Genomic DNA, 27,035 nt, shown 5'->3' on the forward strand with positions numbered 1-27,035 from the left:
TTCTTAAAAACAAATAGTTTAATTTCACTTATATCTTGGAAAAAAGCAAGTTTAAAATGACAAGGACTTTGATATGTCATCATGTGTCATTTTTTTGATACTACATTTATTGAAAATGTGAAGATACAGAACCTTTATAAATCTCTGAAATTTAAAGATTACCACTGAAAATGAAAACAGATTGGTTTTAAAATGTCAATTTAGTAAATATTCCATATTTGCTGTTTGTTTCTATGAGAATATTTGGTATAAACACTCTACAAAATAAGGCAAACTTTTGGAAAAGTCATTAATAAAATTTTATGAAAAATGTGTTCAGTCCTTATTTCTGTTAATTTCAGAGTCCCCGGCCAAGTCCATCGGGTGGGTTGAGCAGTTTTAGAGGTCCGGTTTCTGTAGCGAGGGAGCCCTTCTCCTGTAGAAAACAGGTTTTCCTGATTAGCCTAAGTCAGGAAAGAAGTATAACACATACAAATATTTCTAGCCCTGGCTGGTGTGGCTTAGTTGTTTGGGCATCATCCCAAAGTGCGTAAGGTTGCCAGTTCAATTCCCGGTCAGGGCGCACGCCTGGGTTGCAGGCTTGGTCCCCAAACGGGGTGCTTACGAGAAGCCAACCAATTGGTGTTTCTCTCTCCCTTCCTCCCTTCCCTTCTCTCTAAAAATGAATGAATAAAATATTTTTAAAATATAAAAAAAACAAGTAGTTCTACAGTGTAGTAAAAATGTCATCTTATAGTCTTAACTTGCGCAATGGAAATAATAGAGTGTACACCAAATACTACATAATGAATAGGAACCATGTATATTTGGTCATGGCATTTAAAGTTGGCTTTGAAGCTCTGGCTGGTGTGGTTCAATGAGCTGAGTGCTGGCCTGGGAACTGAAAGCCACTGGTTTGATTCCCCACCACGGCACATGCCTGGGTTGTGGGCCAGGTTCCTAGCTGGGGGTGTGTGAGAGGCAACCGGTTGCTATTTCTCTCCTTCTCTTTCTCCCTCCCTCCACTCTCTCTAAAAAGTAAAATCTTTTAAAAAATAAAGTTGGCTTTGAAGTATTTTTAAACTCATAGAAAATACAGAAGCTATAATAACATTGAAATAATTGATCATAATGATCAACCTTAAAATTTGGAACACTCAGTAGTGTTCCAGAGTGACTGATCGCACCTTCTACGATGTGGGAAAGCCAGCAGAGGTGAGACTGCCGTAGGGTGTTCTCAGTGCTGAACCCCACATGTGAGAACCGGCTTGCCTGAATCCAGACGGATTCCAGGGTGAGTCTGAAGACCACGCTCCAGGGTAAGTCTGAGAGGTTTGCATGTCCCTCACTCTGCTCTTCACCACCTTCTCAGCCTTCAGTTCATCCCATGCTTCACCTTGATTTTGAATATAATCCCCTTCATCTACTTGACCCTGATCTTCACCAAACTCATCCCTACACCTTCTCCTTCACTACCTTCTTCACCTTTACCGCCTTCAGCATTCCCACCTTGACATTCATGTTCCTCACCTTCATGACTTCACCAGGACCTGGACCAGCTTTACTTGGACTTCCGCCATCTTTACCTGGACCACTACTACCTTGACCTTCCCGCTTCTATCTCCTGCACCTCACCACAGACATTCAGCACCTTCACCTCGACCTTCACCATCATCTTCACCACCTACTCCTAGACCTCACCGTTTTTACCACCCTCGCCTTTATCCTCGCTTTGCTGGCGAAGATGGCAGTGCTGAAGGTGGGAACCCCCTGCCCAGCAAACTCAAAGCACAGTGAGTGTGGTGGCGCCAGTGGCCCTCCCTGGCTCTGCACCCTGCCGGTCTTCTCACTGTGCGTGACGCCCATAAAAGCAAGGAGCGGGGTCACGTACTCTGTCAGGTCCGGGGGTGGGCGGATGCTCCGCAGCTTCATCTCGTCGAGTCCTTTCCAGTATTTAAAATTGTTGTCCAGATGCTGCAGTAGCTCTGGTAGGTCTACGAAGTCTGGAGAGGGAGAAAGGAATGTGAGGCCTTCTCGCCGCCTCGGGTGAGAGGTTCAGGCTGGGGAGCGAGCGCTGCGGGGCATCTGCAGACTGACTGTACGGGGCACTGAGCAGGCACGGGGGCACACACAGCAGCTCCTCTGGGGTCTGTTCAGCTCACAGCTCTGGTAAGCGAGCTGACAGAGCTCATCTGCTCAGTTACCACAGTGAGCACCTTCGGGGCTGGGCTGTCAGGAACAAAGGATAGTGAGCCCCCAGTCTTACGGCGTGACCGGGAGGGAGCAGGCTTGGACCATCTCCCCCGTTGGTGCCTCACGCCCCCGCCCCCTACTGCAGACCACATCTGTGTGGTTCGCTGCCCTACAGCGCTTCCCCCAAGTACGGCCCGTGGCAGGCAGAGCAGCTTCCCAGGGAGTATTAACGGGGCCTCTTTTCCAAGACGCCGTTGCCTGACGGGCTCCGTGGCTGACACCGAAGGGTGAAGGGTGCTGTGTGTCCATCAGGGACCAGAGTGAGGCCTGGCAGCAAATGGCAGAGAGCTTCTGGAGGAATGCCGTGGGGTGTGAAGTCAGCCGCAGTGGTTTTGAATCCTAGGAGCTCTATACGCGCTGTGTGGCCCTGAGTTCTCTAACCTGTGAAGCTGGCATGGTGGCATCTGCCCTGGGGAGAGTTCCTGAGGGTGTGCCCAGAAGCCCCAGCCCTCAGCCCTGGGTGATGGCTTGTCCTTTTCCTCCGTCCTGGAAAGTCTAAGCCCCCAAGCACCATCTAGAGTCAAACGCAGTGTCTGCTACTCCCTGTGCCGTCGGGTTACTTAGGAAACGCCCTCGCAGCGTTCTTACCGTCCCAAGCATCGAACATGCCTGTGATGAAGTAGTCAATGAAGGAGATCTGGGACTTGGGGATGCTGCAGGTGTTCCTGTCAAACACCGGCATCACCACAGGCAAGTCCTGCCGCTTTTCTTCATCCGTCTGCAGGGCAGAAAATGCCAGAATTACAAGACTCTAGTGTCTGCTCTACTCCAGCGGAGCACCGGCCAACACACCCAGACCTGCCACCAGATACGAAGTTGTTCCCAGAGCGGGGACTGCTCTGTGCCAGAGAGGCCTGAGGACACCCCCCCTGGAAGCCCCCTGCTGAAGCTCCTCAGTTCAGCTTCCAGACGGTGCCTGTACTGCACCCGCGTGCTGCCACTGCTCCGCTGTCCCTGTCACAGCCCAGCCACCCGCCATCCAGCAGGTGTCTCCAGGGCCTGATGCCAGGACTGCGATGGTGAGAAGCAGCCCCTTCCCAGCAGAGGGACGAGAGGCCGCTGTTCATCTCAGGCCACAGAACCGCATCTGGAAAGGTTCTGAAAACTCCTGAGATCCTTGGGGTATTTAAAAAAACAAAAACAGGCCCCTCGGTGCCGAGACAGCTCGGTGGCTGAGTGGGTGGGATGCCACCTGTGCGCTCAGGACGAGGTGCTCTGACTGGTGAGAGGGAACCCGTGCCAAGCCCCACAGACGCCGCTCCCGCCAGAGCAGAAACACCAAGGAGCGCGGGAAGCCCGGCCCCACCTGAGAAAAATACTCCTCCGAGATGCGTGCGGCCCACTCGACGCACTGCCCCAGTGGCCGGCAGGGGTTGGACACGTCTGCGCACTTGATCAGCATCCGTTTGATCAGCGTCCGGTTCTCCGGAGTCCTGAGCATGGTGTTGATGGCTTCTTGATCTTTATCCGTGTTCTGGAACATGGAGCGGGATTTAAGGCAGTCACAGTGGGTCCCCTGCTGCCATGCCCTGTCTTACTGCGGTGGTCCAATGGAAAGCACCGTGGGGCACTGTGCGGGCCCTCCTGGTTTAGGGGCTCACCACACAGACTGACACTGAGTGTGACCCCTCACCTCGCAGAAGGGGCACCAAGGCCCAGAGAGATCCCAGCAGGACCTGGAGGAGAGGGCGGCCCTGCAGGGTGGAGGAGGGAGAGCCGGGCGAAGAGCCCTGTCCCAGACCAGAGCAAGCCCGTCTCCTCCGGAGCCTGCACCTGTCATGCAGCTTCCAAAGGAGCCCGTCGTGTGGTTCCAGTGAGTCGTCACAGTGGTCTAAGGAGGCGTTAGACCTTAGAACGTGTACAGTGGGGAGTGGCTGGAGAGAGACCCCAGGGCTCCACCTACCCCGGAATGTCCAAGAAGAGGGGAGTGGTCCGCCCTTCATGTATGATTACCTAAAATTGGACCCTCGCTTCCAAGTTACAACTATTTCTGGATGTCCTATTTTTTCCTGCCAAGTTTGTACTTTAAATCATTTAGCCAGTGGGAATGAGATTCAATGAGCCAATGACACACGGGGTACAGGTCCTGCCTCCCTTACCTCATTTTCTTCTAGTTCTGCCAGGGGCTTGTTGACGCTGTTGACAAACTTGTTGACATGCTCGAAGTGCTTTGTCATCTCTGTGGAGAGCACCATGTCAATAATAGCCTGGCGCAGCGTCCGATAGTCATTCCTGTTTCAGACGACAAAGGAGAGGCTGCTGCTGATCACAGACCCAGACAGACAGGGAGGGACCTGGGAACGAGCCGGTCCCTGGGATGCGTGGCCACTGTGGCCACAGCGCTAAGGTCACTGGAAGGCACACTGTGGACGGACGTGGGGGTGAAAGGTCAGTGCCTCCATCCTTTAGCAAGGGACCCCCAGCAGAAGTTAACATCAGAGGCCCAAGGGCAGGACTGCTGTCCACGTTGTCGTCATCCACAGTGAAAGGCACCCCGTTCTTAGAACAGAGTGACCACGCAGGAGGGGTGAGCAGAGCCTGCTGTCTCAGGGCAGACGGAGGCCCCTGGTGGTGAAGAAGGCGCCCCACTGAGGGCCCAGTAGGTAGTGCCCGGTGGTTAGAGGGCAGGCCTTCCACAGCCCAGCCAATCACAGGGTGCTCACACCTCCTCCGGCAGTGGCTTTTACTTGTTTTCAACTTTTTATTTTTTGAGGATGCAAACCATATAATTGAAAATTCAGAAGGTACAGAGGATAAGAAATGAAATCTGTATTCTGCCCCGTTCCTTTCCCTGGAAATAGCCAGTTACCAGGATCTTGTGTACTTCCCAGGGAGGACTGACATATATATATCCATACGCAAGTAACTGTGAATAAAACCCACATTAATTCCACCTCTGAGATTCCAGAACATGGCAAAATGGAGCTTAGTAAAATCAGGAATCTCCTTTTTATAAAATCTCATATTAAAACTTAGCTTAAAAATCCCAATGAATCAGTCATTGTAAGTACAGTTGTTTGTATGGAAGATAATACAATAATTAGCAAATAATACAAGAATAAACTCTTTCGTATACTCACGACGGTAAACCTATTTTTGCCCACCCCTGTATTCCTCTTGACAGAGCATCTCCTCCTCCTGGGATGTGCAGGTCCTATCACTAGACACTGAGGCGACAGCGATGAACAAAAGACGTGTGACAGCTTAGCTTAGGAATCGAATCAGACATTAGTCACGTGATGAAAAACGATTACTTAAAAATGTGACAAGTGCCACAAAGGAGCGTGTGACCGAGCAGTTAGTGTGAGGGGCCAGGGGGTGACGTGTGAATAGACAACGAGGACAAGTGTGCCGCGCGCCGGGGGGCAGAGTGTGCCGTCCAGGCAGAGGATAGCTTCCGTGTCTCTAAAGCTCAAAATGTCAGCATTCTGTTTCCTCGTCCTGAAATGTCGAGACACAAAGGAGCACAACCTTGAAACCACTGTGCTAAATGAGAGAAGCCAGTCCCCAAGGACAGCACAGGGCGTTTGCTTCCGTCGACGTGACATGTCTGGGACTGGCGAGTCTATGGAGATGGGAAGTAGCTAGTGGTGGTCTCGCGCTGGGGGAGGTGGGTGAGTGCGGAGCGACTGCCCGTGAGTTTGATGTTGGTGGGAGGGGATGAAAGTGTCCTGAAGCTGGCGGTGGCCAGGCTGCCCCGCTCCGAATAGTGACCACTGTACACTTCAAACGGGTGAACAGTCCAGTATGTGAATTTATCTCAATAAATGTTAAAAAAGAGAGAGAGACGGAGGGACGAGCTTGCTTCCGTGGCCACCCTCCTCACCTCTCCATGTTTTTGAAGATGTTGCACCTGTCATCCCCAGTGGTCAGCTGGAAGGCCAAGGCCGCGTGGTGGCTCTCCAGCACGGCGAGGTCGTTGTACAGGATGGCCAGCTCGCTCCCAGCGTTGCACAGGAAGGAGTTGGTCCTCCCGGGGTGGTCCACGTCGTGAATGGTGGCTGCGATGAGGGCCGCGGCCTCATCGACTGGGTCTAAAGTTTGCTGCAAGAAAGAGATCTTTCAAAAACGGGGGCACTGTGCTGAAAGCCAGGGCGCCTTCTGGAGAGTGGTCTTTCTGCCCTATTACTTTAAGGTGACAGTATTGCAGATTTCTGAGAAAAGCATGCTGTTGAGCAAATCCAGTTTCCCTACCTCTCTACTGTCAAAGTTATATTTTTGCATGTTTTTTAGGAAACATTACTGGGTTCTCAGTCTCACACGAGTTAAGAACTTACCAAAATACAGGCTGTCCTCAACAGAGAGAAGTAAATGGCCGAATTGTACAATGTGAATTATATCTCAGTAAATGCTGTTAAACTTGTTTTAAGTTAGCTTCCTGAATATATGTATGTAATTTGTAGCTCAGAAGCTATAAATTACAGCAAAAAATGTGGTCATCCTTGTATACTGATCCATATTGACATGGACGTTCCTCGCCTGCCATTGATTTTTCTACTTTATGAAGGAGTCCACTCTGGACTCTTACTCTGCCTAGGTCTTGGGAACGGTCTTTTTAAAAATCAAAACAAAGACGCTAGAGGGAGCCAGAAGTCGGCAGCTGCAAGACCCAGCTCTGAGAAGGTTCGCCTTCAGGGTGAGGAACTAACATATGGTCAACACATCCATGTGCTATACGTGACCTTGTCCCTCCCAGGACTTTGGGGGGACAGGTGGGGGCTCTGAAGTGCTGACCGCCGACACTTAGCTGGCTGGACTTGTCTGTGGGGTCAGAGTGAGACCCCCAGAGGAGCAGCCCTCTCCTGTCTTGCTGGCTTGCTCCCCGGGCTCCACTCCTGCTCCTCACGCTCCCGAACGCGCACAGCCGCTCCCGGAGCACAGTTCGGCCCCTGCCCGACTGCTCCCGTGGCCACAGCCCCGCGGGCCAGGCCGCGCACCTTGATCCTCTCCTGGCAGAGGAAGTAGGCCGTGGCGTGCAGCACGTCCGCGGAGTGCGTGGAGTTGTGGTAGGGGTTGGACGGGTGGTAGCTGGCCTCGATGGTCTGTAGCCACAGCCGCAGCGTCGTCTCGGAGCAGTTCAAGAGCTCACAGACCCCAAAGCGGGCAAAGATTTTGAGGCCCAAGTAAATTAAAGGCCTGGAAGGAACAACGTGCACAGCATTAAAGTGTTGGAAGCCGACCCGAGTCCGACTTCAGAGAAAGCGGGGGCGGCGAAGGGGCGCCCGCCTCTCCGTCGCCCTTCCTCCCGGGGTCCCGGCTCCTGCCCGGCCTCAGCGCTCCTGCCTGGCATCCCCCGCTGGCTGGTGAGGCCTCAGGCCCCTGCTTGCACTGTGGGTTCCTCAGTCACTGTGTTTGTAGCCAAGTTACACGTGTGCCACCTTGAACCCTAGCTTCTCCTTTGGGCCTGCCAGACCTGTGCCATTGGCTGGTGTCCTGCCTGAGATAGTAGGTTTGTCATGACCACACATGAGCCTGACACCGTCACATGCCATGTGCTGGTCTCAACAGTAAGGCGGTGGCTGATGACTGTGAGGAAAAGTTCCTCCTTAGAAGGTGACCAGCTGGCTACCAAGTCCGTGATCTGCTTTTGGCTTGGAGGGTCTAGAAGGCCGGCTGTGCTTAGGCCGTGTCCAGAGGGGACCAGGCTCACAGGATGTGGACCGACCTGCCACGGCCCAGTTCATGTGAATGCCAGGTCACTAGCACGGGGACTCTTTCCCACCACCTCTGCCTGCGTCGAGGTCGAGCCCATGGGGTGCATCTGAAGGCAGACTAGTGGCGAGCGACTAGAGTCTTGGGTGTCCCCATGCCTGTGACCAGCATAGCAACCGAGATCCAGGGACAGCTCTTCCCAAATGTGAGTGTTGGTGTATTTGTAATTTTTAGTTCTAGGCTCTGAGTGGGGGCTCTTTGCTGCCATTTCAGCATATCACTACCTGCAGGAGAAATCAATGTCCGTATTTTACAGAAAAAAGCCCCTGCTACTTGGGGACACAGCCCCTTGCTCAGTGTCACGCTCTCCGGGAGTCTGCGGGCTCCTCAGGATCAGGATCAGGCAGACCTGCCCTGCCTCTCACAGATTCCCGCGCTGAGAGTCAGGGCGCCGGCTGCCAGGACCGGGGACCAGCCCTGTGCAGGGCCCACACTGCTCCTCAGGTGGCTTCCCCACAGGCCCTGGGCATCAAGCTGTCTGCTTGCCCAGCGAGTGCTGCATGGACTCACCTCTTCTGCGTGGCAGCCTCCAGTTCAAAAATATTGAAGTCCCAGTAGTCCTCGTTTTCCATGGCCTGCGCTATGCGCGGCGGGACGTCGTGGAGGGAGATGGGCGAGACCACGCTGCTCAGCGCTTGGTGCGGGCCTGGGGCGTGAGGAGTTCGGGGAGCAGCATTAACAGGCAGTATGGCGTTAGCTGTTCCTGAGGGGATGGGGCTGTGCTCCTGAGGTTTATGACATGCCCAGAAACTTCTAACAGATGAGAAGAAACTACCTGGAAGTTTTATTTTCATCACTTAAGCTTGACTGTAATGTTAATAGTGATCCAAAAAAATTAAAAAGGAAAAACTTACCTTTTGTTGAAAGAACATATTCATTCCCAGACAGTCTTCGCAAACCATCCTGATAAAAATCAAGGAAACGAGAAATGGGAAAGTCACAACCACGTCACAGCTCTCCTTTGCTTCCTGAAGCCCCCAGGACAGTCAGTCCCAGAGGACACTTAAGGGCCGCATGCCTCATCAGTGCACCCCAAGGAGACCCTGCCCCTTCTGGAGAGCACAAAGCTTGCCGAAGGACTGGCTCAACTCAGGACGGCGCAGGGGGGCGGGGCAGGGTGGGCAGGCGGGGCTTTCCTGCTGGTAGTCCAGGCGGTTTGGTTTCTTAGGGACAGTGGCCCTCTGTCCTCAACCCTCCTGGCCGGCAGGCTTCTCCTGGGAAGCTCGATTTTCCTCGCCCTCTTAAAGCACCTCACTCTGCCCAGCAGGCTTGGGGGTGAGAGCTGCTCCCAAACCACCTAGCCCCTGCGGCAGCCCCCTTTCTATCCTGCAGTGATGTACCCCCGTGCCAGCCCCTCTTCTCCCCTCACCCACCCTGCCCCTCACCTGCAGGCTGGGGGAGCCTCTGCATCAATAGGCCAGACCTACGTTAGACATTATAGTCTCACTCGTTAAGACATTATTGTCACCAGGAACCTGCTACTCTTTCTGAAGTCCCTGGATGTCTTAAAATTTAGGTTTAAGACATTAAGACTTCAGGTAGCAGGAACTGGAAGGGAAGGGGAATTTATTTCTGACCCACACAAAGATGACAGGTCACGGCCTGCTCTGTTTTCCGCAGCTCTTCCCTGCGAGACCTCTATCCTCGATGGGCTGGAGGAGGCACCTGGGACCCCTCAAAAGCCCATAGTCCAAAGCCCCCTTCAAATGAAAGAGTCCGAAGCCACACTCCCCATGAAGTCACCGATCTGTGTGGGCTGTTTGGAGGGAACCACGAACAGGGATGGGGCCTCTTTAAACATAGAGTCTTTGTGTTTCGTAATGTTGTATAGAGCGTTTCTTTTTTTTTTTTTTTTCTGCGCCAGTTTTCAAAATTTTGAAAACAAGTTCTATTTAAATAAACTGCTCCTAGAACCCCTAAGCCAAAGTGGGGCCCTGACTCAGCAGACGGTCCAGAACACGCCCCTCCCTGCTCTGCGCCACACTGAGGTCGCTGGTGGGGAGGTCACTGGCCGGGAGGCTGCAGGCGGTACCGGCTCCAGACAGAACCTGATGTGCAGGCAAGCGTGGGACAGACAGCGACAGCAGCCGCAGCCCAGAGCCCGGCCAGTGCACTTACAGACATCAGGCCCCCGACGAGGTCGTTGGCGTGAGGATCGTCGTCCTTAACACCGAACTGTGGTGAATATAACTCAGTGGTTCTCAGAATCTCCAGCACACGGTCTAAGGCTTCTGTCACGGGCATGGGGCTGTTTTCCTGGGCAGCATTGATAATGTTGATTACCTACGACGTGAAAAGACAGGCTTGAGTTTCATAACATAAGAATAACGAAATCCACCCAACGAGTCAGGCCGGCAGCTGCGCTCAGGGCCGACAAGGCCTCGCTCACTGTTCATTCCCGTCCTCTCTGCAGAGGACGCAGCCCCCTAGACTAGGAGAGCATAGTTACTACTGCGGGTCCCTGCTGCTTCTAATTGGAAACAATCAGCTGGGAGAATACAGGACATCCCTGCTCAGCAGAGACGCCCGCAAGCTGCCTCACCTTGGTGATGGGCGCCTCGATGGTCATGGAGTGGATCCGAGCCAAGGAGGAGTGTCGCCGCTGGCTGGCCACTGTGGAGAGATCATGTGTGCAGGGATCAGGGGAGGCCCTGCCTCACACACCTGTCTGAGCCAGGGCGCCACGGCCCCCGCCCAGGCCTGGGTGCCCAGCTGCACAATGAGGGGTCAGGGCCACCCCCACCCAGGGCGCTGAGCTTCCTTCCCATCTGGACAAGCCCACTCTGCTTCCTTCGGTTCCAGGTACCAGGATGCCCGTGTCCCCCAGCCTGAGCTTCCGACGTCAGAGGGAAAACGGAAAACAACCCAGCACGCCAAGGCCACACAGCCTCTTTGTGTGTTTATAATAATGGGGCTTTATAGCTCCTCGGCTTGCTGCTGGCCAGGAGTGAGAGTGTCCGTGTCAGATACGGCGGGAACTGAAACGCACACATTTCTGCTCACAAGTTTCAAAGCACCCTGTGGTGTTTTCCACCGATACGCTTAATCTAGACACAGCAGGCAAATACCTAACTGAGGCAAGCTGCAACTCCCAGGCTCTAGGGTTTGTTAACTTGCCGTGGTTCCAGCGGCTGGTGGGGGCAGCCCGGGCAGCGCCCAGGCAGGGGAACACGTTCACACAGAGCCCCCTGTGTGTCTCCCTGAAAGCGTCCCTGTCAGGCCCGACACCCTTCACCAAAGGCCTTAAGGGAACACAGGGTGTTCACAGCCCGCTGTGGCCGCTCCGTGTTACCAAGCTGAGGCCCAGCGGGAAGTACTGTGAGAGGAACCCACTCGGGGGCTCACAGAGGCCTCGCATGCTGGCGGCCAACAAAAGTCCTGCAATGTAATTGTAGTGACCAGCATAGCATTGCCAACTTTTCATGTTACCCAACGTGGTCATGAAACCAAAAGTAAAAACCACTATTTTATCACTATGTCATAAAAAGACTTGCTCTCGTTTAAAAATATAATGATAGTGACTTGCTCCCAAAAAACAAGTAATAGTGTAAATGCAATGAAGCTAGAAAATGTACAGACTGTGGTGGCTGTGTTTGTCCACAGTCCCAGAGAGTCTACAAGCCTCTTACAATGCCCGAGTAGGTGTATCACACTTACTCGGAACAAGGTCAATACACAGAGGTTAACTGTAATTCTGTATGCGAGCAACAAACAATTGAAAATTGAAGTACAAAATACCATTGTGACAGCATCAAAGAACGTCAATGTTTAGGAATAAATCTAATGAAAAGATTTTTACACTGAAAATGCAAAACATTGCTGAAAGAAAATAAAAGCTAAATTGAGACACCAAGCATTGCATGGCCAGAAAGACTGTATTATTGAGATTTCAGTTTTCCCCAAATTGATCTATAGATTCAAGACATTCCCAGAAAAAATTCAGGAGATGGGGTGTGCATGTGTGTAAACTAAAAAGCTGATTCCAACTGTTATACAGAAATGCAAAGAATCTAGAATAAGCCAAGATAACCGTGAGGAAGTTTACACCATCAGATATCACACCTTCCCCGAATGCCGTAGTAATTGCTCATGGCATTGGTTCAAGCACACGCTGACAGAACCACCGGAAGCAGACCATATTATGTATGGTCACCTGCCTTACAATAATGTGCTACCACAGAAGATGGCTTTTCAGTACAGTGATGGGCCCCCTGGATTTCTGCGTGGGGGTAAAGCTCATCCCTGATCTTTACCCTCACCCAGTAAAACATTCATTTGAAATGAGTCACAGACCTAAAGTGGGAAAAGGCTTGTAGAAGAAAACATGGGAGAATATTTAATGACCTTGGGATAGAGAAGAGTTTCTTAAACAGGACACAAAAGCACTAGCTGTAATACAAATACTGATAAAATGAACTTCATTAAAATTAAGAACCTCTGTTCATTAAAATACCACTAAAAGAGTGAAAAGGCAAACCACCAAAAGTCTATCTTTGATACATACATCCAATAGCAGCCCCGTATCTAGACTATGGAAAGAATTCCCACAAACCAACAAGAAAAAGATGAACAAGCCCATTATAAAAATGGTCAAAATAGCGGAACAGCACTTCACTAAAGATGTCCAAATGGCCCATAAACACTTGGAAGGGGCACTCAGCCTCACTCACCATCCGAAAAATTAGAACCACACCCATGAGCATGGCCGAAATGTAAAACACTGGCACAGCCAAGTGTGGGAGGACGTAGCACGAGCTCCCGTGGACAAGGGATGGGCAGGAACATGGTACCCCCCCCATGCGGGAGCCGTTTGCAGCTGCCCAAGGGCCCAGCAAACACGCGTGTACATATAAAAAAATGCCTTCTATGAAAACAGCCACACGGCCTTAGCAGTAAAGTCAAAAGATGAACACAGATGCCCATGGACAGGACGGACAAACAGATGGTGGCACAGCGACACGATCGAGTACTGCTGCCACCGCCAACGACACCACGGGTCCCGGGACTGCTGACACGCAGGGAGGAGCCAGGCACGAGGAAGGGACGCCCTCCAGCCCCATTTCTGTGACACACAGGAGGCCACAGGAATTCACGGGGCTAGAGCTCAGTGGTTGCCTCTTGGTGGCAAAGGGGTGTATGCGTGTATACCCGTGTGTATGTTCCTGTATCTACATTGGGCGGTGGTTACGTGAGTGTAGAGTTGTCGGAAGTCATTAAACTGAGCGCTTAATATCGGAACTCTATTATTGGACCTCTAATAGTAAACACTGAAGTAAGTGTGAGCGGCACACACAAGATCACTATTTTTTAACCCGCTTGCAGGGGCCTCCCGTCTCAACTGGAGGTGGGCGATGGCTGGAGATGAGGTGGGGGGAGCGTCGGTCTGCGTGTGCGCGACACTGCGTGGTTGCGTCTCTTCGGCACCTACCTTCACTTGCTCGCGAGGCCATACTCCTGACGTCTAGCGAGCTTTTTCTCTTGTCTTTGTGTTTGCTTGACTGATTATCTGTGGAAACAAATTAGAAATGGCCTGATCAAAGGGATGTCAACACATTAAGAAAATTACCGACGTAAAACTTTTTAAAAACAAAACCTAAGAATCAGAACACCATTTAAGTTGCCACAATAGTCAACACAGTGCTTCAGAGAAATGGCTATGAAAAGGAGGATTTCAGGGCCTGCCTCTCTCAGACTGTCCCACTTATACAAGGACGTGAGGTTGGAAGGTCCCTGACCCCCAACCCCCCGACCCCCTGCCCCTCACAGCACTGTTCAGGCCAACGGACCGCACGTCACTCAGCACGTTGCCCCTTACTAGAGGTGGCCAGCCCTCTCGCCTCGCGTGCTGAGGGCCTCTGACTCGCAGAGCGGCCCGGGGGGCTGGGGAAAGGGGCTGCGGGGGGCTGGGACACAGCCTCGCCGCTGCAGCAGCGTGGGCCGTTGGAGTAAGGGGCTGTCCTCCCTGTATTTGTTTGAGAAGCTCCACGGCCCCTAAGAGTGAATAGGGAGCACCATACCTGTGTGAGTGTCAGACTGAACACATTCAGATATTTTCTCAGCCTAAAAATAAATTTTGAAAGCCATTAGTTCTGACTGCCTAGGAACGCGGTAAGAGGAACCGCGCTGGGGGCGGCGGGGGCCCGAGGGTCCCTTACATACCTTATTGTTGCCACTGCACACTCTGATAATGGACACATAGTGTCTAATTTTTCTGCAAGTAGAAAACAAGGCATTTTTATCTGACTCTAGTCTGAAGATATGTAGCTATTTGTTTGTTAAGAAAAGAGCATCTCCCCTCCACAAAGTCCTTCGAGAAAAGCACTTCTGTGGTTTGTGGCCAAGATTACCCATAAACAAGCATCTACAAACACCCTGTGGTGTCTCTTGAAAAGAAGTCGACTCTTCAGTAAAAACGACAAAATTCTTCAAGTCGTTGTAACATACAATAAAAAACACCTAGTGTTAAAAATGTACTGCAGGTTACCCCAGCAGAAGCCTGTGATCCCTTCACACGTCTCCACTTCCATGACCCCTTCTGTCGATGCCCTCCCCGTCCCTGCGAGCAGCCTGCCCACAGCCATCCAGGGAAGCAGACAGGCCACACTGGGGCCCCCAGACGGCTGGAGGCTGAAGGCAGAGCAACCAGGACTGACCTCAGAAGCTGCCGACTCTCCTCACTTACTGTTCCTTTGATGTTTTTCTGATTTTCCCCTTGACAATCAAACCCTTATAGTTACCACAAATAAATTTGGAAAGGACGTACACAGGCCAAGAATCAGAACAGAGAGCCCACAGAGATCTGTCTCCCTAAGGCCACCGCCAACAGGCAGCGGAGCCTGGTCACCGAGCACGTGGGCCGTGCAGTTCGCGCAGAGGCCGCGGCCTGGCTCCGCCGAGCGCTGATGGCTGGGCCCGGGCTGGGCGCCGCACCACCACTCCTGAGCTTCCTGCCCTGGAAACTGCAGGCTGCGGGGAGGGTGGGACGGAGGGATGTGTAGCAGGCACTGAGAGACGCGGGTGGTCCGGCCACCACGGCCACACCGCCACCTGTTTCTTTCCTTCCTCCGTTTTCAGGACTGAGATCCCACGCTAGGTGCAGTTTTACATTTTGACTTTTGCATTTGTCATACGCATTTTCTTTGTAATTTGCTTTTCCAGCATTTCTAATGGCTGCGTATTTTATCGCTAGCTATTCTGTAACATGTTCCTACTTCTCCATTGCTCCTATCACTTAAGATGGATTCTGAGAAAAACCATTGGAGATGGTTAGGCTCCTGATACACTGCTTTCCAATCTGTGGTCACATCTGTTTTACCTGAGTTTCCATAAATATAATATTTAAAATATTTTAATTTAATCTGATAAGTCTATGCAGCAATAACGCATAGGCTACCCAACTGGATAGAAACCTTTAAAGTGCGGGCAGTCCGTCAGTCAGTGTTCTCACTGCACAGTTTAATACAGTGATGTCCCGAGTGCAGTGTGCTAGTCCCCGCGAGTCTGTGCGGCTTCAGCGGGAGGGTCCGGAGTCCCAGGGCCGGGCTGCAGGCCCCAGGAGGCCGCCCTGGATGGCCCTTGTTTGACGGCATCGGACCTATTACAGGTCTTTGTCCCAGGTTTCTGCATGAAGTTCTTAACTTGCTTACGTATTCAAAGCACATTTTATAAGACACCAACCACGGTATGCTGACTGGGGCGCTTGTTTCTTCCACTTACCCTCCCTGTCCAAGGACAGGTATTATCTTCACATTCTGTTGCACATTATCTCCATTTTTGGCATAGTAAATCCCTTGCCACTCCTATAAATGGAATGTAAGCGTCATTATATTGTGTTGAAAACATAAATCCAAGAACATTCTCCCCTCCAGGTTCCTACTCATTTACCATTGCTCAAGTCATCAGCGTAAAAGTTATCTCGGCCCCAAACACCGCCTGGGCCCTGTGACAGCTCTGTCTCACCCCCCCAAGTCCACCTCTCCTGGCTGCCGACAAAAGCTGGTCACCACCATCTGAGCGGTCACATGTACCCGTCTGCTGACAAGAGAGGCCACTGGCCCACGCGTGGTGCACACTCCCTCACTTCCCCACGCAGGCTCCTCCCCCTGTGGCTCCTCCCTGCTACAGCTGGTGAGGGGGCGTGTGGCCCCCCCCTGCATTTGGGAGGCGAGAACAGGACGAGGCAGAGAAGGGAACTTTCTGTGGCCAGTAGCAGTAGCAGGGTGGGCTGCTCCCACCGCCTGGGCTGTGGGAGGCTTTTGCACCCTCTGCAGCTGGGTGGGGACGAGGAGGTGACAGCCAGGGCTGGGCTCAGGTAGAACACACAGGTGAGACCCTCAAATGCAGGGCTGCAATCGCACTGGTGGCGCGCTTGGGTCAGAGAGCACACAGGCAACTGCCAGGCAGTTGGGAGCAGGCGTGCGCAGGTCGCGGCTGCGGGGGCCGGACAGGGCTCCCTGTTCTGAGGTGGTGGGGAGAGGCCTGGGGAGAAGCCCGCGCTTGTCACCACCTGAAAGGTTCTCCGTTCTTCCAAGAGTCACAAGGGTTCTCTAGCTGTGACAGTCCCTAAAACCCACTGCAGGACACAACTTGAAGGGTGTCATATGACCTCGGCCCCCTGGGGTCCCACAGGACCCAGGGCGGACTCGTGGCAGCCTTGGTGGCTTCGCTCCAGTCTCCTGTCCAAAGCCTTAAAGGTCATCCTGAAATCGTCCCTGCTTGGGGCGTGGCGACCTGCACAGAAACGCCAATGTCAGGTCTCAGCCCCAGACTCCAAGGAAGCCAGGATACCGGCAGAGCAGGGGGCAGCCCCCAGCACCTCCTGCTGTGCTTCCGGACACAGTGGGCACCAAGAAAGGGCTGAATTCAGAAGAGCCCGCCGCCCCGCTCGGTGCTCACCTGCCCAGGAGCAGAGGGCAGGTGCGGCAGGACTAAAATCTGGGGGGCGGGTGGGAGGGCTGGTAGGATGAGCCGAGCAGGGGACACTAAGGGTGGCTGTGAATAGTAGGAGGCTTTTCCCTCTCATCGCACTTTAAAACCTAGTAAGAGTGGCAGAAGCCGCTGTTCAGAGAGAGCGCACTCTTGCGGCCAGGGCCTGTCCTCTGTCCGCCCTTCAGCACCGTCTCCCCTGACTTCTCACACCGTGGAGCATCCATTCCCTGCACCTGTCTGTTCGGCACCTTGGAATATGGGTGCTCTAAGGCAGGACTCTGTGTTTGGGTTTTCTTTCTAAACCAGAATCCAGCCAAGTGCCTGGCATACAGGACACGTTAAAAGACGCTGCATAAAGGAGCGCGGCTCAGAGAACTAACGGGCCTGGGGGTGTTCCAAGACGCGTGCCCTCCCTGGCAGCCCTTCACCCACAGCCGTCTGCCCAAGCCCACCACTCAGAAGGGCAACTGTCAGGGAGGTCGACTTAATGATGACGAAGGTGAAAACAAGGACTTTAAGTGCCAGTGAAAGGCACTCTGGTTACTGGCCAATCATATCGTGTACTTTCTCAGCCTCAGTTTCCTCATCTGCAAAATGGGAATTAACAGGGAAAATACCACTCCACTCCTCTCTCGCCCTGCGGGGAAGAGTTAGGCTGAGAGTACCTGGCACATGCAATGCTCAACGAACGCAGAGTCTCCTTCCTTCCCTCTCTGTTACGTGAAGATAAAAAAGGTACTAACCTCTTACTTACCTTCCCCGCTTTGATGCATGAATTTATAGTGTCGAGCAAAGCAGCCTTTTTTTCATTTATGGGCACTTTGGCTAACTCCTTCCCTATTAATTCACCTGATTCGTAGCCCATTGTTGTTTCAAATGCAGGATTTGCATACTGGGGGGAGGCAGAAAAAAACAAACAAACGAGTGAATGAAAAAAAATCCCGAGAAGAGGACAATGAAGACTGTTCTCTAAGCCACCACCTGTCGTCGCTGAAGCACAGGAGCCTGGCGCTCAGCACGCGGTTCTGAAGCCGCAAGGGCGCAGCCTGAACAGCCCGGGAGTGCCGCGTGCTGCTGAGGCCGCACCAAGCGGCAGCCCCGCCACGGAAACACCCGCAGAGGACAGAAGCCCCGCGGAGACGCAGCTTCGATCCTGAACGGTGGACTAAAGCGCCAGACTGGGGTCTGAAACACCCGGGTCGTACACCCACAAGTCCCTCGCCCCTCCAGGTCTCAGACTGCGCATCTGTTTAACGGGAAGGAGACATTTATCCCGCCGCTCCCATGTGATGCAAACGAATAACGTGTTTGGAAAGCAGGCTGTGACCTAGGTAGGAAGTGCTTGCCAATACAAGGCTTTAATGGTGAAATTTCAAATAGGCCTAGGAGACTAGAAGAAAATGTATGGGAAAGCTATGCATGTGCTAATGATGATAATGATAATAATAATGAATGTGAGGATGATGACAAAACAATAATCGAAACTGTCTATTTTCCTTGGCAGGCAGGGTAGTAATAAGCACTTCCCACACATCGACTCATTTAGTCCTCGGAACATCCTTAGGAAAGCTAGTGGTGGTTTGCATTAATGCTTCTCCGATTCGTACAGAGGAGAGAGCAGATTCAGACAGATGAAGTAACTTGCCGCCAGACACTCCGCCAGGAAGGGGCCGAGGCCTGTCTGACACCCAGCCTGTGCCCTCAGCCACCGTGCTGCCTCTCGGGGCACCGAGGAAGTCACAGGTCGGATGAAAGGGAAGGGCTGGGGTGCTCAGCTGTTCCCAGGCACAAGGAGCGCTTCCCTGGTACAGCCCTCCTTTGGTGTCATCTGAAAGTGCTGGTGGCCCTGTTGCCATAAGTCAGGGACATAAACCCACCTTGCTGAGGATGGGTAATTTGTTCAGTAATTACTAGGTTATTTTTTGAAATTTTGAGTAGTTCTAGTAAATTTCTGTAAGTGTAAATTACCTTCAAAACCAGCGGGAAAGGCGAGAATTCACAGGCCTATGGTCAGAGCCTGTGCGACCCCCCCCAACCCCCCCAGGACTAATCCTTCTGGATGAAAGTCTCTCCTTAAACAAAAAAGTAATTCCTAGTACCTTTTCTTACGTATAGGGAATTTGTTTTAAGTTATACATTTTGAAGACTTTGCTGTGATAAATCCTCTATGGAAAAAACTGTCTCTTGAGCGTCACCAACAATAACAACAAAATCACATCGGAGGGGTTCCGTCCTAGAAGTGCCAACAAACCCACCCAGAAGTCCAGGACAGAACTTCCGAAGTAACAAACCTGTATGATGTGGTCTTCACTTATAATTTCAATTGCTTCTTGACTTTTCTCTAATGCCGTGAATACTGAGTTACAAGCCCTTTATGGATAAGAGAGGGAAAAAAGGATGGATTACTGTAAATAGTCCGAAATATAATGCAAGTTTGGGTATTATGTTAACTTATTTAAATACGTTTTTTGTCTGATGATAACGGTAATGAATGCTAACCCAAAAAAGAGGGGAGGAAATATTAAAAAGCATAAAGAAGAGTGGGAGAGGGGGAGAGAAACACTGATGTGAGAATATGCTGCTCACAGTTTGAGTTGTCTAGTTATTTAAATTTTTTAAAAAAATTTTATGAGTTTATTTGGGCCCCCAACTAGGGACCCAGCCCACAACCCAGGCAAGTGCCCTGACTGGGAATCAAACCAGCGACCTTTCAGTTTGCAGGCCAGCGCTCCATCCATTGAGCCACACCAGCCAGGGATAGTTGTCTAAATCTTTAACATTATTGAAGGTTTTTTTGTTTTTTGTTTTAACTGTAGACGAACTTAACATTTTTATACTGTCTAATCTCATTCTCTTCCTTCATGGAATCTGGCTTTTAAGTCATGTTGAGTTTAACTCACTGGAGTTTACTTGGGGGCTGCATGTGAGATGGGGCCATAACTTAATTTTCTTTCCAAATAGTTATACCGTTGTCACGATCCTGGTCATTGCAGAGTCTCCTCTTTTCTGTGCTGATCTGAACTGACGTTATTACTCATATACTGAAGTCTTACGTATACGCTTCTATTTCTAGACTTCACTGATCTCGCTGCAGCACAGAGTTGCTCGTTAGAGTTTACTGCATTCTGATGTCCCGCAGGACAAGTCTGGACTCCGGCTCCTCATGCTCTGCCCCACAGTTCGCCTTCCCTTCAGGTGTCCCGGCTCCCTCACAATGCACCCCCCCACCCCCGGCTGTCAGCGGGCGCACAGAGGACAAGGCAGGGAGGGCATGCTGACAGGCGAGGACCGAGGGCACGCAGCGGACAGACCGTGAGAGCCAGGGGGGCCACATTTTAGAGTCTGAGCTGTATCTTGAAGGCAGTGGGAGGGCAGCCACGGAGCAGAAACGTGAACGGAGCTCTATGCTCCTGCAGTGGGGAGAACAGACAAGGAGGCCGGACCAGACGCGGGGAACTGGTGGCTGCAGGACCCAGCTAAGAGAGGACAGCGGCCTGAGGAGGAGGAGGAGTGGGCACATTCCACAGACCCTCAGGAAGCAAAACGAACAGGACCTGGTGTGTGCTCAGAGTCGGGGGAGTGCGAAGGGGACATGGGGCTTTCAGTCTAGGGCCTCAGGGCAGGTGATGCGCAGTTCACTGGACTAGGGTCTCAGGAAGGCGAGGTGGGAGCTAGTGAGGCGGGACAACCAACCACCGCTTTTGCTGTTCGCTGCTTGAGAGGCCTTGGTTGTCAGTGAGCCTCCCTGGGGCTCAGTTTCTGGATCCTGACCGACAACAACCAGCCCTGCCATCACCTCCTGCCCCACATGGAAAGGGGGCGGTGGCCTGACTCCCAGTGGGGGTGCACCCGGGAGCAGCTGACTGCTTTTTCCTTCTGTCGTCGTCCTCTAGTTTTACTAACTTTTCTGCTTTTCTTGAAAGCTTGACAAGGAGCTAGACTTTCACTCATTTCACTTAAAAAACAAACTGTTTATCAAGAGCAAATGACCATGTGATTACTGTAGAGAAGAAAACATGTCACCTACCAGAGATACAACCAATGTTCAGAGGTTGGCTATGGGTGTATATTAAAAGTATTTTTTCTCTTAAAAAACAAAACAGATAATTCAGTATGAAATCTGTCCATAAAAAGTCCAGCCAATTGTTAATATAACGAGAACAGTTTGCGCGACTTCGATGTAACCCGGCAGCCAAGGAGAGGGGACCGGAATGCGCGTGTGTGAACAGTGATGACTTCACTGTACTAGTCAGTGGGGGCGGTAGATGCCATTGAGTGAGCGTGTGTACTGTGTGGCCGTCACATTCAAAATGACTGAGCGAGCAGAGCAATGAATCTTCATCAAATTTGCATTAGGCTTGAACATTCCTGCGCGGAAACTATTCAGAGGACTCAGAGGCCGCAGCTCTGGGCAGCTGGTGATGGGCAGCTTCATCACAACAACATGCCTGCTCATGCATCACATCTCGCGCAGAGGTTTTTGGCAAAACATCAAATCACCCAAGTGACTCAGCCCCTCTACAGCTCATATTTGGCACTTTGCGACTTCTGTCTTTTCCCAAAAACTAAAATCACCTTTGAAAGGGAAAAGATATCAGACTGTCAGTGAGATTTAGAAAAATATGACGGGGCAGCTGATGGCAACTGGGAGAACTGTGTGAGGTGCCAAGGAAGGGGGCTGAGGTGTTATTGTCCTGTGTACAGTGTTTCTTATATCTTGTATCTTCTTCAAGAAATGTCTCTTTTGCATATCACATGGCTGGAGACCTTCTGGACAGACTGCGTATACTGTTGTATCCTGCTTTTCTCTGACTATAGTTCGGGAGCCCCATGTTTAAATCTGAGTCTCCAGTTACTAACGTGCCCGCTTGTTGAGCACCCAGCCAGACCCCAAAAGCCTGTGGAGGAGGAGTCACCCCATCCCCCCATCCCACCTCAGCAGGCAGTCAGTTACTCCCAAAAGTTGGCTTCACACCCAAGTCTTCGCTTCAACTGCCCTGTGTGGTGCGGGGCACCTTCCAGAGGTAGAATTACCTGAGTTTCAGCTGTGACCGCACCTCCCCAAACTCCAGCTGGAGCAGCTCGTTGTAGCAGGCCCCGATGCTGGGGTTCTCCACGTACCTCTAAGGCAGAAAGTGAGAGTGTACCTTTCAGTTATTATGCTGAGCAGTAAATATATTATTTTCAACAGACTGCTCAATTTAGTAACTGAAATCTGAGATTAAGAAAGCAGGGTGTTGTAGATTATCAGATTACTAGTTTATAAAGTTAAATCGAGATGTAACACAGCGCTAGGACAACACATTTTCTTTCTTCAAATGAATTCAGAACCTTTGCTGGCTCTGAGCTGAGCTAAGACTTTCTCATGTGGAATTAATACAGGAGGGGGTTACTTACCCTCGTGAAGCCGGCAGCAATGAGGGGCATCACAGACGCCTCTTCTCTGTCCGCCCTTGGGGAGAACACAGTAAATGGTCAGAGACGATTTTTATCAGTTACATCTCCCTTCTTCATTCACGAATTTACGTTAACGCTATGACTGTCCTGTAATGAGTACTTTGGGATAAATTAGAGTAAAATACAAATCAAAAGTGTAAAATTAGAAGTAGTTTTCTGTTTTAGATTCATATATAGCTTTTTGGTAGTTTATAGTAATACTTGAAATAGAGAGGTCACATTCACAGTCAAAACATAGGAGTAACGTATTCTCTATTTGATATGTAAACACTTTAAACTAAACTGTTTCCTTATTCTACTGCCTGTTTATTTTTCAAACATCGCAGAGGGAGGGTGAAGTAGGCAAAGGGGCTCCACAGGACGGGGATAGAAAGAAACCCGAGCAGGGCAATGAGGAGGATGCATAGGCAGATGTCAAACTATTACGCTGCACGCCTGAAACTCACCTAGTGTTATGAGCTGATGTCACTTTAATAAAAGTAAATAAGTAATTTAAGGAAATAACATTCATTTGAACACTGCCCTGCCCCTGTCCTTACTTCCAGGGTAAGGGTGCGGCATACGCTATCCCCTGCTTATGTGCGATCCCGACCTTCACACGTGGGTGGGTGGGTGGGGTTAGAAGGCCCCAGGGAGACAGCCTGGAAAACACGCACACTTTCAGGAACGGAATCCTCTGCGGCGTGCCTATTTCTAAAGTGAAAAGCCGTCCAGAGTCACAAGGCCAGGCGTGAGGGTAGAAACTCCCACCGTGAAGTTAAGCGCCAAAGCAGAAGGTGAGACAGAATAAGAAAGAAAAGGCCGGACCAAAAAGGGCTGAGCAGCCCCAGCCTGCAAGCGGTCGCTCAGGCCTCTCTGGTAGGAGCAAGTGTTACACTGGCACACGATGTTCAAAGTCAAGGGAAAAAAATGAAAGCTTACCTGCGTACGACACCAATAATAACTGTGTTTTCTGAGACTTTTGAGGATCTAATAGACCTATTAAAAAAAACATTTTACAATGAATTTAAAATAATTCTTAAAAAAAATAAAGACAATTTTGGTAGAACAGTGAGAGCTGGGGCGAGAGGCCAAGGAGGAGCAAAAGCTCCCTTCACACTCTGGATCTGGATGCACCTTCTCGGCCCCTCGATCTCTCCCTTTTGGGAACAAACTCCCGGTCAGTGGACGTGGGGACCCTAACAATTCCGGAGCACGACTGTAACCGTGACTGAGAGGACAAGCCTTCTGCTTGTGCTGCTCTTTGTTCACCTAGTTGTCTCTGGGGGAGCTTTTCCCTCCCTTAGGCTCACGTGAGGTGGGTCCCCTGCCTCTTCCGACCAAAGGGAACGCCAGTGTACTGCCCCGGCCACAGCGACGGCCACAGCGACAGCAGGATGAAGAGCCCGAGGCGCGGCTCCCCTGTGTTCTAAGCAGTGCAGAGAAGAGGTCCCAGGGGGGATGGAGGCAGAAACCCTAACAATCAAAAACCTAAACTAGGAATTGCAAGGTGTTCCTATGAGTCTAACAGGGGAGAACCAACACCGGGCAGAAAGGTTCAGAACGGAGGGCTGGCCGAGAAAGCAGAAGATGCTGTCCCTCAGGCAGGAGGCTTCCCGGAGGGTAGGTTCAAGCTTCTGGAGCCGCAGCTTCCCAGGAAGCCCAGGGGATGGAAACCAGCCAGGACATCAGAGGGGACAGAAACAAGCGTGACGCAGAGGGGTAGGAAGGAGGAGAAGCCGCTCACTAGAGAGTGCAGCAGCTTTGAACTGATCCTGCGCTGGGGAAGAAGTGGGTCTCTGGAGAAGAGCAGGCTGCAGGAAGCGGGAGGACTCAGCCCCCGGGCCAAGGGAGAGCAGCTCCCCGGGAGGGCAGACCCCCTGAGAGGTGGGCTCACCACCAAGGAAGCCAGCGCGTGGGAGTCCCCACGCCTCTGCGAACAGCCTCCTAAGAGCACGTCGTCTTAACTCCATTTGCACCCTTAGGTTTAGTTTAAGTCTTCTCTCTCCTGAAAGTCAAGCCTTTAAAGGTCCTTGAAATTAGTGTATAAAGTTTTATATTATATTAAAATTATGATTTGTCTTCCCCCAAATAACGTTTAAAGTCTCCTATTAAGTAAAAATGTATGTTTCACTTTGCCTTGCTTCCATCAGCAGCAAATAACTTTTTTTAAAGAATTACTTTTCTTAGATTTATGTCTGCTCCCTAGAATTCTCTCACAATGCTGATATTATTCAAGTAGTATAAACAAGGCACATTCTCGTAACATTAGAAGACAATTTTCACATGCCTGGAAAATTATAGTAACTCGTTGCAGTAACATGCAGGTGACAGCGGTGCTTAATTCCATCCTGGTTTGCACCTTAACACTTAATGGTTCTCACCTATCCTTTCTGACCATTTTAAGCAAAGCGAAACAAAACAGAAGCGATGAGGATCAGACCGAGCAATAACGATGTGCTGATCTAAGGTCTTGCTTGTTTTACCTGCATGGAAGGCAGCGTAAAGGAGGCTGAACTTAACGTCGCGTGTTTCTGGGCGGCCTGACTGTCGCAGATGCCAGGCGGCCACGCAGGCCGGTCTCAGGCTCACCTGCACAGCGCCTCCGCGTCCAGCTGCCGGGGGTTTCTGTGGTCGATGATGATGATGTCGTGCTGTTTGGCCAGGAAGCTGGCCAGCACCGCCCGCGCCTCCTTGGCGACCGTCCACTTAAACCCTGCCTTTTCACACGCCTTACAGAACCCGTTACACTGGTTATCTTCTTTGGTAAACACTAAAAGTACCTGCGTCAAAAAAGCAGAAACACCTTAAAAAAAATAAAAAGATGTTGCAATTTCATTTCTTAACTAGCTACAGAAAACCCCCAAGTGTTCTAAGGCAAGGGCACAGATGTAAACATAAGCTTTTGATATAAATTGTTCTCCTCTACGTAAACTCCGGGACATTATGGCTCAGCTCCTAGAAATCAGTGCTAGTGTATCTGCTCTCAGTGAAGTCCAAGTGCATGGGTCACATACTTATTTCTTTTGCTAAAAAACGCACTGGCAGAACTCACCAAAGGCTTCATCAAGCACTTTATCTTGATGCTCCATCAGCTAAGCCACACGAATACTTATTTCAGTGAACAGTATGTTAACTAGGCAAGTCCTTGGATGGCAAACACTAATATTTCAGTCAGACTCCTAGAATGCTTAACACTTTATATAATGTACTTAAATGTTTTGACTCAAGATTTTAAGTAAGTCCTCCAAGGTGAAGAAATTACTTTGGCTTTAACAGAGGAGATTAGAAGCAGACCAGAGAGTTAGACCTAAGGCCCATCGTTAAGTGACACTGGAATTGCACCAGGTACAAGAGGCAGCATCTGTGCCTCTGCCCAGGATGCTGCTGGCTGTCCCTGTGCCTGGCCCGGATCAGTGAGGCCACGGCCTGCTGCTTCTCCCCATCCAGCTGGGCCCCCCGGCCACACCTGGTTCAGGGGTGCTCTGCTCCGTCGTCTTCAGACCCAGGCTGACTCCTGGGGGCCCGGGCGGGAAGGGAGAGGCTCCCGAGCTGATCAAAACCCTGTCCCCTGACGCTTAGTTCCTGTAAGTTCACCCGTGTGCACAAATACCACAAATGCAAGGAACGAAGAGAGCACCTCTCTGCCAGTCTTTTCGCACGTTAAAAAAAACCAATAGAATAGTAAACATGTGTTTGTGCCCAGGAAGCAGCAAATAACTTCGGGGCTAAACTTCAACTGGTTACTTTTATCTAATATTTTGGATTAAACAAGTTATGCAAATTTTCTCTGTTACAGCTAATTCAGAAACCTAGGGAAGAACATTCTTTTCCTTTTGACGTTAGAAAAGTTCAGACCTACAGAGGCTGTGAGTGACAGTGGCAGCCAGGATTCCTTTCTTCTAGTTTCATCTGTGGTGAATATTTTGCCACCTTTGCTTGCCACCCCCACTCCCTCCCTACACACACACACAATTAATTATACACAATCTTTTTCTTTTTTGCTGAACCTCTTACAGGGGGTGCAGACATTTCGAAGACAGGCACCCTGTCTTATTTAACTACAGTGCCAATACTGTTATCTGAACTAGAAGACTACCTTCTCCCTCTCCACTTCTGCATAGAAAATCAACATGAGAAAATGACAGTGTGGTTTATAATTACCTGGAGTTGATCTGGATGGAATTTCATGGGGCCAAGTTGCACACCAGCTACTGCTTCCTGTGGAAAAAAAGATTTGTTTCGATATAAGAAAAAAGTAAGCTTGTTAACATTTTCTCTCTAGTCAGAGCCATAGAAGAAAGCGAAAGTTCTACTCTACAGAAGAATTTCATCGAGGAAATGGTTGTTAGTCAGAGGGATCCCAGGAATCTCCTCGTAACCCCAGGAAAGGTGGAGAGCAAGGAGGGGAAATGAAATGAGTCGGGTCCCGGCTTTTCTTTCCCCACCTGCGTGTGGCTGTAACTGAGCTACTCAGCCTCCCTCAGCCGAAGGCGAAAGGAGAGCCCCATTATTAGACACCGGCCGACACTGGTCCCTTGCATGCCCACGTCTCTCTCCCCGTGACAGACAAGGAAGTCCTGCCTCTCAAACGGCGCAGGCCTAACGGCAGCCAGCGGCCAGAGCTGTGGGACCTCCGAGCCAGAGGAAGCTCTCTGAGAGACGGCTGGCACTTCCATTGGACAGAGGAGCGGAGCGCTTTATCAACAGAGGCTTATCTATCTGAG

At 50.9% G+C, this 27,035-nt stretch overlaps 1 protein-coding gene across 1 annotated transcript; it reads right to left on the minus strand.

Moving 5' to 3' along the window:
- PDE8A (phosphodiesterase 8A) lies at positions 1 to 26,525 on the minus strand. Its single transcript, XM_090263790.1, has 22 exons — positions 26,473 to 26,525; positions 24,901 to 25,091; positions 23,251 to 23,307; positions 22,270 to 22,324; positions 21,907 to 21,995; positions 19,164 to 19,242; positions 17,627 to 17,764; positions 15,661 to 15,743; positions 14,104 to 14,155; positions 13,962 to 14,004; positions 13,373 to 13,450; positions 10,487 to 10,557; positions 10,063 to 10,227; positions 8,799 to 8,847; positions 8,455 to 8,590; positions 7,170 to 7,368; positions 6,059 to 6,276; positions 4,332 to 4,464; positions 3,539 to 3,706; positions 2,821 to 2,950; positions 1,871 to 1,982; positions 1 to 415 (listed from the first exon to the last, which is right to left on the minus strand). Exons 1-22 carry the CDS (start codon positions 26,497 to 26,499, stop codon positions 379 to 381), a joined length of 2,310 nt encoding a protein of 769 aa, XP_090119916.1. The 5' UTR covers positions 26,500 to 26,525; the 3' UTR covers positions 1 to 378.
- Positions 26,526 to 27,035: the final 510 nt, after the last annotated feature.

The sequence above is a fragment of the Furipterus horrens genome, unplaced genomic scaffold (assembly GCF_987537825.1).
Source record: "Furipterus horrens unplaced genomic scaffold, mFurHor1.1.pri manual_scaffold_16, whole genome shotgun sequence".
NCBI classification, from domain to species: domain Eukaryota; kingdom Metazoa; phylum Chordata; class Mammalia; order Chiroptera; family Furipteridae; genus Furipterus; species Furipterus horrens.

What these genes read in the sequence shown, in the direction of transcription:
- PDE8A (XM_090263790.1), bottom strand. Translation starts at nt 26,499, where the DNA reads ATGAAATTCCATCCAGATCAACTCCAG. An exon ending in TCCATCCAGATCAACTCCAG is followed by an intron (nt 25,092 to 26,472) that starts GTAATTATAAAC and finishes TTTTTGACGCAG; the next exon opens with GTACTTTTAGTGTTTACCAA. An exon ending in CGGAGGAGTATTTTTCTCAG is followed by an intron (nt 2,951 to 3,538) that starts GTGGGGCCGGGC and finishes TCTGCCCTGCAG; the next exon opens with ACGGATGAAGAAAAGCGGCA.